We start from the raw sequence: 12348 nt of genomic DNA on the forward strand, positions 1-12348 counted from the left end.
TCTTGAGTTCCTTCAAGGGAAATTCCAGGTACCTAGCTAGCTCTAAGAAGTAAATAAGCAACTTGATAAGAAGGTAATTGTAGCTTAAAACAATAACCAAGGAAGTTAGATTCCCTATAGAAACTAAAGATAACATGTTAGCATATGCCCCTGAGTTGTTTCTGAGAAACCCAGACCCCCACCAAAACAGATCCACCGGCATGCAGACCTCAGACAAGGGGGAAATGAGGACTGAACCGACCACCATTCTTTCTTCAAAATTTTTTCCTGAAGGGCCAGGAGGAAGTCACACCCAGGAGCCAGAGCTAACATTCTTTTTTGCTGACCCCTAATATTGAACAAAGCTTCTCTTCCTTCACTGATGGCAAGTCAGAAAATCTTTGAATGTATAACCTATAAGCACCCTCACTTTAAAGATTTTCAAGATATCCCAGCTTGTTAGACCAAACCAGTGTGCAACCTCCGTGTATTATGATTTTCCCTGTAACTTCCGCTTTCTTGAAATTAACCCTGCGTTTAAAAATCCTTACTTGCAAGACAACCGAAGATCAGGATTTAAGCAAGAGCTGCCCCGTTCTCCTTGCTTGGCGCTCTGCCGATTAAGCGCCCTCTTTTCTCTCACTGCAAACCTTGGTGCGGATGGCTTGGCCTTACTGCACCAGAAGAACGGACCTCAGTATTTAGGTAACACTGTGCGCCAGACATCTGGCCAGTCTATATCCGAAAGGGCCCCTGTGTTGATGGGGGCTGGGGGACACCTAAAGGCTGGTGGAGCTTGGTGCCATTCTGGAATTTGGTGGGTGCAGGGCGAGTGAGGGGCGGAGGCAGAGGATCTGGAGGAGAATAAGAGATAGTGGCTGCTGGCCCCAAAATTTTGAAGCAAAGAACAGGAGTATTTTACGAAGCTTGGCGGATGGTGTATTGTGCTGATGCCTTAACAGCAGTCGATGAAATCTCCAGGAAGGATCCTCCTCCCGTTCATTCTCGACGGTGGCGCATCCACTTTTGGAAGGCCGGGCCTGGAAGGGTGGGCGCACGGGGTCGGAGCAGGGCCACCCCGATGCCCCCATTCCTTCCCGGGAGGCGGGGCCCACAGGCCTGGGGTGCGGCAAGGCAGGAGCCAGTGCCGTGAAAGGCAACGCAGAGCCGGTCTCCCGCCAACCTGTGGGGCAGCCCGAGCACCCGGGCCTGGGGCGGGGACCGGACCACCGAGGCACCGGGCGCGGCGAACACGTCCGGGGACCCTCTCCCACCTGGGGCCCACGTCCCACCGCGCGGCAAGGGAGCTCCGGCACCACCTGGCTGGCACGGCCCGGCCCGGCCGGAGGGGGGCGCAGGAGGGCGGCGCGGGGACAGGTGCGGGGCGGGGCACGGGGGCGGGACCACCCAGGCCCACAACAGCAACGCCCGCTGGGCCACAGAGGCCGCTAAGGCCGCGGCGCCCGCCAGCCTGCCTCGCGCCATGGCCCTGCGCGTCCGGCGGCGCCACCCGCTGTCCGCGCTGCTGCTGCTCTGCGCGCTGCTCGCCCGGCTGCAGGTAAGGAGCGCCGGCGCCTGCCCGGCCCCGCGGCCCGATGCCTCCTCGGGACCCGGGAAGGGCCGGGACCGGCGGCATCCTAGCTCCTCCGCATTCCGAGAGGAGCCGGAGTTTTGGGGAGCGGAGGCCGTGGGATGCTGGGGAGGCGCTTCCAGAGTTGGACGGCGGAGGGCGGGAAAGGGCAAGTGGAGGGAAACTGGGGCGCAGAAGGAGCAGGTTGGCGGGACCCCAACACCTGAAACGGGCTCTTCCAAAAGCCCCTTTTAGTCTCAGGCTTTGATGCTGTCGTTTTCTCCAAACACTTCTTGAGCACCTACTAAGCGCCTGCGCCGGGCGGTGCTGAGGAAGACAGCGGCGTGGGGACCGCACCTGCGGAAGATAACCGTTCCCGATACGATTCCTCCCAGGTGGCCGCCGTCCCATTTTCCACCTGAAAAAAGACCTGATTCCCTCCGTCCCTGAACTGCGGGCTTGCCTTTGCCTCCCCTGAGCCCCTCTGGGGACACCCCTGTCCGCTCGCCTGGAGTCTCCGCACGGCGGGAAGAGGCTGCGCGCGCGCTGCGGGGATGCTGGACTTGCCCCTCGCAGACCAGAGTAGCTTCCCGGTGCTCTCAGAACAGATTTCTCAGAACAGTCAGTAAGCGAATGCAGCCAGGCACCGACTTTCTGCCTCCCAGAGGAAGGCCGCAGAGGGAAGCACACCCAGCACAACAAACGCTTTAAAAATCGTTGATACGAACTTGAAAGCTCTCACAGGGAAGGGCGAGTGGTGGTTTTCTTGGTTTCGGCAGGGTCAGATTTCCCCTCTGTTAACACTAGCTTAGGCTGCTGCCGTCCCTCCGCAACCTTGCGCGGAACCCGGAGAGGCGTGGGGAGGGGCGCGTGGAGAACCGTGTTTGGGTGAGAAGAGAGGGGGAAAGCCTTGACAGAAATAATGGGGACGCAGTGAAGGCTGAAGCAAAAGATTCTAAAGAAGATTCAGTCTCGATTGTGTGGGTCTGTCAGTATGGTTGAGGGAAACGGAGGCGGAAAAATCTAAAGGATTTTTTCATTTTAAGCACTTCAGGTGTTGCTTAATTAAGTGTTCAACAGGTTAAACGGGGTGCTACCTTATTTGAACCAAAGGACCAGGGTTTCCGCGAACAGCTAGCCACCTAAGAAAAACCTGCCTGACCACGCAGTTGCAAAGTTATCTCTCACTGCTGTTGCAAAATGACATACATTCATATGTGCATAAAAGGCGTTCGGTTCTAATATGAACAACAAATGCTATCAAAATAAGTTTATTTTTCAGGGAGACCTTTCAACAAGTGCTGTTTCCCCCTCTTTCTCCCTTTAAAACCCCTTTCATTATACATGTTTAGAAATGTATCTAAACTTTTGCATTGGTCAGTTCCAATTCTAGGGGAGCGAACCTTCTAGGAACCTTATGAATTCCTTGGCTTGGCTACGAATTCAATTGACATAAGACAGATTAACAGGAGAAAAACGGTGCTTAATTACATTCATAGGCTCAGGACTCCTACAAAATAAGAGATTTGAGGAATGGTCAGATGATTGAAGCTCATTATAGCATCCATAGGGGCTTCTGCAGGTGCTGGGAAACAGGTTTTGGGAGGGTTTGGGGAGGAAGTATATGGTGAGTAAAGGACATCTTGTCAGGCACATACAAGATTCTCAGGCAATAAAAATGGTCTCTGACCAGTCCCTTGGGAGAATAGATGAGCGTCTGTGTGGGCTGGTTTCAGCCTCCGCTCTCCTCTCCTGTAATCTGAGTTAATTTTCTCTGGGTGAGAATCTTCTTTGGGTGAGAAGATTCCCACGGCAGAGTTTCGAGACATTTGAGTTCCTTTTGGAGGATCTTTGTTTGAGCAGAGTTCAGAGAAACCTCTGCCTGTGGCCACTACCATCTGCCCTCAGTTCAAAATAATCAGCACACCATAGTGGCATATTTTGGGGTGGCATTTCCTGAACTCCTTCACCATCAAGTGGCATTGGAATGCTTTTCTGCTTATTTTACTTGGTGCCCAACCTTCCCAGTAGAAATGCATTTTCTTCCAAAGATGAGACTAGATGCAGCCTTAAAATAATATTTCCTAGAGATACTGTGGTTATCTAGGAAAAAGCACTCTCTGTATTCAATGACTGCTTCGTTGGCCAGCCTATTCTATAGCTCAAAATTTAGGAATGACATTGACAGTTCATTGAGGATGTTAATGATCAAACACCAGGCAAAGCTGCAGGAACTGCTTCGTGGGGAAATTGGTTTTGCAAAATAGTTGGCAGAAATGGCTTCCAGAAAGTGCCTTATCTGCAGGGATTGTATTTAGTTTCATTTATATTATATTAAATAGGTTCAGACTTACGTGAAAGGCTACAAGTTTTGCTCTTTAAAACATTTATATGATTATATCTCTGCTTGCTTGTATTTGTGATAGAATTCATTTTCAGATAGAATAAAACTATTTGCCTACAGATAAAAACATTTTGAATTTTTGTGTAGCTACTCCTGCTGTTCATTCCAAGCAACAAAATATAGATGCACACTGTTTTCATTAAGGTTATGGATTGTACACGGTCATGTTTATCTGGGGTTATAAGATGCAAGAGCAGGTGTGTGCATATGCAAGGCAACAGACATTGGTGGTGTAAAACACTGTGCTAATGAGGAACAAGGGGAAGGAGCATGGGTCACAGTCTAGTGGAAAGCGCCAGATGGGAAAAGCTGTGATGATAAGAGGGTAGCATATGGTAAGTACAGAGGGTGGCAGAGGGAAGGAGAGAGGGAGGGAGGGAGGGAGGACCGCTGGAGGAATCCCTAAGGTCTTCGGGATGAAGAGGTTTCCCAAGTGGTCTTGGAAAGATGTGTGGGAAACCAGAGGTCAGCAAAGAAATGATTCTAGGAGGTGGGAAGAGAGCTCCCTATGTTGGGAGGATGGTGTGAGTGGTTTAGACCTAAAGGAATCTTTACAGGAGGAAAAAAAAAAAAAAAAAAAAAAAAACAAAAAAACATATATTTTTATGACCTTACAGATAGCACAAATCACCTATTTCAGGAAACCCCCACCAAACAAATTGGGCACTGAACTTTTATAGTTTTGAGATAACTCTTGGATGGCCCTTACTGAGGTGGTAAATTCAACTAATCAGAAACAGGTCACAGGGCCCTAGAGCGCCCATGGGGAGACCCCTCCGAAGAAATCCCCCAGGGTGCGGCTCTGGGTCGTAGGGTGGGTGGGTGCTCTGTACCACCGTTCCTCCTGCTCCCCATCCCATCTGAGAGGGGAGACATGGATATAAGCAGTAATGCCTTGTTTGGAGAGCATAGACACAGATCTGTGGGCTTGCAGTTCATTTTGCTGATAAATATTTCAATTGCCTCCCCTGTTATTTCCTTTCTACCACTTCCCCCTAAAATGGCAAACCTGTAATAAGAACATACTCTGTGTGTTGATAAGGAAATAGCTTGCTTTTTCAGTTATCTACCAGAACTTCTTACACCAGGAAAACTGAAACAATAAAAATGTGCCTTTGGAAGTCAATAAATCAGTGTTTTATGAGGACATGAAAAGGGGAGTTCCAAACCAGGGCCTCCTCTGCAAAGAGTGTTGTTTTAAGAAGGGGTAGTATGGACTCCATCTGCCATGTCAGTATTAAAATTTCCCCCATTGTATTTTCCTATTTTTGAAGTTCATGGAAAAAAAAAAAAAGTGTTTTTCCCACATGCTGCATCCAGTGGTCTCTAGGAATGTTGTCTAGGCCATTTTTTGGTTTGTTTTTTGGTTTTTTGGCTGATGTGAGTCTGCAGCCCATCCTGATGGTGCACAGCTGTCCAGGTGGTTCGCTCCCTGGGGCATGTGCCCCCTGGCCAGGTGGCGCACGGCCTGTCTGCTGTCTCCTCACAGCGTCCTGGCCTTCGTCCACAGGGAAGCACACCTGCCTCTGAGCGCATGAGCTGCTGACTCCAACTAAGTGCACCCAGGACTGGCGTGGGTAGGGTTCTGCTCAGCAGGTGACTTTTCCTCTGAGCACACTTTCATTCTCTACCCAGGTTGTGGGAAGGCCTTTCTGTGTATTTCCCTCTAGTTGCAGTGTGTGGGCTTCCTATGGTGTCCACTGTTGGAAACACAGTTTACGTTCAGCTCACCCTTTCTGCACCAAAACACTGAGCATGAAAGAACCAAGAATGAACCGTGGGTTTCAGCAAAATGGCCTTGATCCCTCTGAAGTTCTTAGTGAACTTTTGAGGTTTAAAACTGAGTGGGCGTGGAGCAAGATTACGCACAGCCCCATATCTCTGTCCTGATTCTGAAAGACGCTCTATTTCCTGCCAGCGAGACTGACCTGGCAGCACTCCCCGGGCAGGCTGCCTGTCTGCCTCAGTCACCAGAAGCTCCTTGTCAGAGGGCTGACTGGTGCTGCTGTTCTCACTGCGTCGCATTCCAGTCACAGTGTGCTCTCACACCAAGAAGCCCAAAGCAGCCCCAGGCAGCAGTGGGAAGTACATTCTTTAGGGCCGTGTGATGATAACTTTATATGTGTATTCATTTTGTGAGCCACCCTTGACTTGCAGCCTTTGAGTGCTTTGGGTCACCGCATGCAGGCCACAGCATTCAATAATGAGGAAATAAACCTGAATTTGTGTTCAACGCGTTCAGTGACTGCAACACATGGAGTGCCCACAACCGTAGCACACTATGCAATGGGCTAAGCAAACGAGACCGAGGGCCGCAGCTCCTGTCTTCAGGAGATTTGCAGTCCAGGCGTGTGCAGACCACTAACAGACAGCGGGATCTGGTGTTCTGGGGAGGGTTTTCAACTTGTGGGTACACAGGACAAGGAGGGCCTTCACCTGCAAGTGTCAGAGAGGACTACCCATCCTTCCTGCGTGGTCACATGTGTCTAAAGCACTGCAGACAGCATCAGAGAGCGGCACTTAGGCTGGGGCTTCCAGAATGACTGTGCTTTGTCTGGCAGGGAGAACAGCAGGGACTCGTATCAGAGTGGAGTGTTTGCAGGGAACTGAAGGAAGGACAGGACTTCTGGACTCAGGGGTGTGAGGAGAGAGGAAGGCAAAAGCCAGCACTCAAAGCCTTTAGGTACAAGTAAATAGTTCAGATTTAATCTTGAGCTGTGAGCCGGAGAGGACCATGACCAGTTTTGTGTGTTAGGGGAAGAGTGTCTGGGTGGGCCCGGGGGGGCCAGTAAGGAGCCCACTGCCTTGGTTTGGGAAAGGGCCTGAATCAGGTCAGGGCAGTGGCGAGAGAAAGAGAAGCTGATCCAGGGGTGATTTCAGAGCCAATGGGGCTGTGCAGGGGCCGAAGGCACAGGGGCAAAGGATGGATGTGGCTGGTTATTAGAAAAAAAAGACATGGCAGGCTGGTCTGAGTGCAGTGGTGTTTACAATTGATCACAACCAGTTAACAGATTTCTTTGCTCCTCATCCACTCCCACTGCTTCACTTAACTAGTAAAAAAATAAAATAAGGCCAGGTGTGATAGCTCACGCCTGCAATCCCAGCACTTTGGGAGGCCAAGGTGGCGGATCATGAGGTCAGGAGTTTGAGACCAGCATGGTGAAACCCTGTCTCTACTAAAAATAAAAATATTAGCCCGGCACACCTGTAATCCCAGCTGCTCAGGAGGCTGAGGCAGGAGAATCACTTGTACCCGGGAGGCAGAGGTTACAGTGAGCCGAGATGGCGCCACTGCACGCCAGCCTGGGTGACAGAGCGAGACTTCATCTCAAAATAAATAAACAAACAAACAAACAATAAAAAAGACATGGCAGATGTCAGGACAAAATAGCTGGCTGTTTGGATATTTTTCACTTTGTTAAGGAAATTGCTGTCTTAGTCCAAATCGAAATGTTGTTCTGGTTCAAGTGTTCAAGTGAAGAAGTGGTGCTGTTTTTCCCAAACCAAAAAGAAGGATTATGTTTAGGCTCTTGAATCCCACCTTTTTTGGGTTCTCTTATTGGGAGGCAGAGACAAAGTTCCTCAGACCCTGTAGAGGCAAACATGCTGAAAGCCCCGTGGCATTGCGCACTCCAGGAAACTTGCAGGCTCTGGAATCTAGACAGCCATTTCCAGACCTAGAGATGTCTTAGAATGAGAAGTTCAGCGTAGAGACAGAGCTCTTAACACACACTGAAGAGAGATAAACAGCCAGGGATCCCCAGAGAGTCACATCAGAGCAAAGGCAGGTGCGACCTGACCTGTGGTCTTCCCACATTGGCCTCAAATATGTCACCTAACCCCAAAAGAAGCAGTGTTTATGTTGGACCCATAGCTGCGCAAAAACTGCTTGCATGATACACATTTTCCTGGCCCACTGCCGCTGCCTAAGATGAGTGTTTCCCTTCCTCTGTGTCCAGTGCCTCTTAGACTTCCCCACACCCCAAAAAAAATCCTAACCCAGCAGGTGACACAGAGGCCCTGTCTGGCACCAGCAGAGGGACAGAGCTGCCAGATTTCCAAGTGTCAGGAAGACCTGACTGCAAAAACCACCCTTTTAGTTCATCAAAGTAATAATAACTTACTGCATTTCCTGTTAAGAGTGTTGAGAGTACAAGAGCCACTTCCTCAAGCTATCAGAAATTTGAAGACTTTCCATGAAAAATGAGGAAGAAAAACTCTGTTTAGCTCTTAGTGAATGTGACGGCTAAGCTGGGCAATGGGGAAAGGTTGTGCGGCATTGCCAGAAATCCTACTAGCACCACCGTGTTGGCTGGTTTGGGGTTCGCATCACATCCCACAGATGGGAAATGAACCACCTCCCTAAAGTACTGACTTTTTAAAAATATGTATTGCTTACCTAATGTAGTTAGCACCTAACTTAATAGTGTATCACCTATTTGCCAGTACAAACAGCTGGCAAATTCATAGCCAGTAAAAGAGACTTTTAAAGGCCCCATCTTCTCTCAACTTCATAGTCAGATATACAAGCAGGATCACATCTAACACTTTCATAGTAACTGAGAATCGATTCCATTTTTAAAGCTTAGTAGGGATTATTCACTTCCCCCCTTGCTAACCCGTTTCCTTGCTGAATAATCCCTAATGTCAGGAACCTCCCCCTAACAGACCTAAATCTCACATGTCACAATTTGACCCCATTTCCTCAAATTTGTTCTTTAATGGGGTAAAGACCAGTTGGTCAATGTCTTCTTTATTTTAATATTTCTATTGTTGAAGATTGTTAGCCCACAACTTCCCCTTCCCCAGCGTTATTCATTCCAGTTCCTTTAACCTCTTCGTAAGCTTTTTTTTTTTTTCTTTTCAATTCAACGATACTGTTTTGGATTTACTGGCAAAGCCAACAACCCCAAACCAAACAAAAACCCACCAGGTATTTTGGGAACATCAGACTTAGGACGTTGCTGCCTCTGACCTCAGAGAGCCTGAGATCTGAAGGGGAAGGTCGGATGTCCCATGTCCCATTGTTCGTTCCCACGTAGCCCCACAGGAGGAACATGTGAGATGCCTCTAGAACACAGGCGTGGGAAGGATGAGTTCCAAGTGGAGAATCAGGCAGGGGGTGTTCGATCTGGTCCTGGAAGGATGGGTGTGATTCTGAGAGGAAAGAGAGCTGGAGGGAGAAGGGCAGAGGTGGTGACAGGCATGAGAAAATCATGCCCCGCCCCGATGTATGGAGCCCAGGGCCGATGACAGGGACCAGGGAAAGATAAAGCCAGCTGGGAAAGTCATGGGGGTCTGGGTCACAAAGGACTTGCGAATAGACCTCCAGAACTGGGCCTCTGCCCTGAAGCCAGGAGTTCTCCAACTGTAGTGTCTGGGCCCAGCATCAGTCTCACCTGGGAACTTGTTAGAAATGCACATTCTTACGCCCCTCACCTACCGAATCAGAAACTCTGGGGGTGGAGGCCAGCAGTGTGTGGCTTCACAGCCTCTTAGCTGATTCTGACACATGCTCAAGTTTGAGAACAGCTGCTAGAGACCCCGGGATTCCATGAAAAGGTTTGCACTCAGCTCTGACAATATTAGAAGATTAATGTATTACAAGTACCAGCCATTTGTTGAACCCCTCCTGTGTGCCAGGCATGTGCTTCACATGGATTATGTCTCATGCTTATTCCACCTTGCTAGTAAGTTGAGAAAACTGAGGCACAGAGAAGCTGATTAACTTGCCTGAGTTTGCACAGCTAGTGAGTGGCACAGCTGGAGCTCCTATCAGGCAGTGCTCCAGTGACTGGTCTTAACCCCTCAGGTAAACTGCTTGTATAATCAACTCTATGATGGGGTAGAGAGTAGAGAAAGGAACCTCCCAGAATGCTGGGACAGAAAGCTTTTTGGTATTTGGGGAGACCCTTGCAAATGCGTGCCCGGTCTGCATTTGTGGAGGTCTGTCTTGTCTGCTCAAGTATGTACTCACTGAGGGCTTTCTAGAACTATTTCTTTTCTTTTCTTTCTTTCTTTCTTTCTTTCTTTCTTTCTTTTTCTTTCTTTCTTTCTTTCTTTCTTTCTTTCTTTCTTTCTTTTTTTAGAAGGAGTCTTGCTCTGTTGCCCAGGCTGGAATGCAGTAGTGCCATCTTGGCTCATTGCAACCTCCACCTCCCATGTTCAAGCAATTCTCCCTGCCTCAGCCTCCTGAGTAGCTGGGATTACAGGTGCCCATCACCACACCAGGCTAATTTTTGTATTTTTAGTAGAGGCGAGTTTTTGACATGTTGGCCAGGCTAGTCACGAACCCCTGACCTCAGGTGATCCACCCACCTCGGCCTCCCACATTGCTGGGATTACAGGCATGAGCTACCGCGCCTGGCCTCTAGAACTATTCTTAAGCAGAAATGGCAATGCTGTGTCTTTAAGGCTAATCCAGATAAAAGACAGGCACTCCGGGCACCCTTGGCACAGTGTCCATGTGCCAGTTGATCCCTGACTCAGGAGGAAAAGAAGTGTATGTCTTGAATCACCACCACTTCCTGAAGCCAAGGCAGCACTGCCCCACACCCCAGAGGTAGACTATACTGTACCACTGTGCTGTAGCCCTGGGTGCACTGGCTCAGAGGGTCGCATCTCTCCATGCGTGTTCATCCCACTCTTGCCACCTGCCAGGCTCCGTGTAGGGTGGGAGGAGGGAGAAGGCTGGCCTCGGAGCCCCAGGGCAGCAGACAGTGGTAGGTTAAACCTTTACCCTCATAAGCTTTTGGAAGTAGGTAGATATTTTTAAAGGTCCTTTATGTCTTTGTCTTACTATAATTATAGCTAATCTGGGGACTCTTCCCTTGGTGAGAATAACCTGGGCTCCTCTTTTGACATATCTCTACTGTGGAACAAATCAAAATCATTTTCTATTACTAACATTTTTTAATCCCTTAAAAGCCACTTTCTAAGTAGTAAGAGAAAAGCTCAAATAAGAAAAAGGGTCGGAACACACATGGCCTCTGGGTCACGGTCAATCTCAAGCTTTTACTTGGAGTGAGATCAGGAGACACCAGTGGGGTTTAGGAGGAGAATGACAACATGGTGTTACTAATGCACGATGGCCAGAAATCTAGCAGCAGACCCCAAAACCTATGACGATGGACTGTGAGATCGAGGGGGCAGTTAAATTCAGTGAAAACACAGCTGGAACCTCTGTCTTAAGCCTTAACCTATTAATTTCTGTGGGTCACAAGGTTTAAAAGTGAAAAATTGCCCCTTTCTAATAGGCTGCAGTTTCTATGCTCCAGTTGTGTCCATTTGGGGGTCCCTGTGACCAGACCACTGGAGTCGGATTTTTTTTTTTCTTTTTCTTTTTCTTTTTTTTTTGTCACCCAGGCTAGAGCACAGTGGCGCGATCTCAGCTCACTGCAGCCTCGCTTCTTGGGTTCAAGCAATTCTCCTGCCTCAGCCTCCGAAGTAGCTGGGATTAGAGGCGCCTACCACCACATTTGGCTAAATTTTTTTGTGTATTTTTAGTACAGACAGGGTTTTACCATATTGGCCAGTCAGGTCTCGAACTCCTAACCTCAGGTGATCCACCTGCCTTGGCCTCCCAAAGTGCTGGGATTACAGGTGTGAGCCACCTCGCCTGTTCTGGGGTCCGATTTCCATGTAAAATTGCAAATGACCAAAGCATCAGAAGGCATAACCAATCATCTTACCTGTGTGGGGCAGTCCTTATAGGTAAGGGGACTCAAGATGGTGGGTACCCGCTCCTCTGCACCCAAGGGGTGAGGTCACACAGAAGAGGCCTCGTGGGAGGCTCTCCATTTTCTGGCATAAGTGATGGGCACAAAGAGGCTGAAGCAGCTGTGTCTCCTGTTAGGCAGCCCCGTGTTCAGTCCATATTAGAAAAGAGAGTTCCAGCCCAGAAAGATTGCTAACCTTGATTTTGCGACCCCCTTCCCCCAGGGTATCTCGGATTTTGTCCCAAATTAGTGGAGTCTTTCCAAGTGCATGCTTGAGAGTGTGAATTTGATTTAGTGCTAGAAGGAAATTGTTACAGTCTTCTGTAAAGAGAAGTTTTGAGGTTACAGTGGTCTTTTGGGAAAATTTATTCATTAATTTATCAAGTATTTAAATATTTGCTACATGCCTAGCACTGTTCCAATCTCCTTATCACCAGCCATCTCAGCAAGTTGATTAATCTCTCTTGGGAGGATGCAGGAAGAGAAGGGAAGTCAGGTTTCCAAGCACAGTGCCTGGCACCTAGTCGATATTTCACTAGGGCCAGTTCTTCCTGTGCCCCATTCATCGATAGATAAATAGATAAAAGGTATCCAGGGATGGAAGAGGCGGTTCTCAGTGTCTATTGTATAGTCAGATATGACTGTGCAGTGTTTGCCAATAGGAAAAAGTCCTGGCT

The 12348-nt window shown here is 48.8% G+C and overlaps 1 protein-coding gene across 2 annotated transcripts in view; it reads left to right on the top strand.

Annotated features, from left to right (window-relative positions):
* The first annotated feature begins 1436 nt into the window (after positions 1-1436).
* Positions 1437-12348, top strand: part of TNFRSF11A (TNF receptor superfamily member 11a) — a 65238-nt gene continuing 54326 nt past the window's right edge. For both annotated transcript variants that reach the window (XM_033239129.1, XM_033239138.1), the window contains exon 1: positions 1437-1537. In XM_033239129.1, coding sequence (XP_033095020.1) covers positions 1463-1537 — 75 coding nt within the window. In that variant the 5' untranslated portion in view covers positions 1437-1462. The remainder of the gene's footprint in view (positions 1538-12348) is intronic.

Source organism: Trachypithecus francoisi, unplaced genomic scaffold (genome assembly GCF_009764315.1).
Source record: "Trachypithecus francoisi isolate TF-2019V2 unplaced genomic scaffold, Tfra_2.0 Contig01474, whole genome shotgun sequence".
NCBI lineage: Eukaryota > Metazoa > Chordata > Mammalia > Primates > Cercopithecidae > Trachypithecus > Trachypithecus francoisi.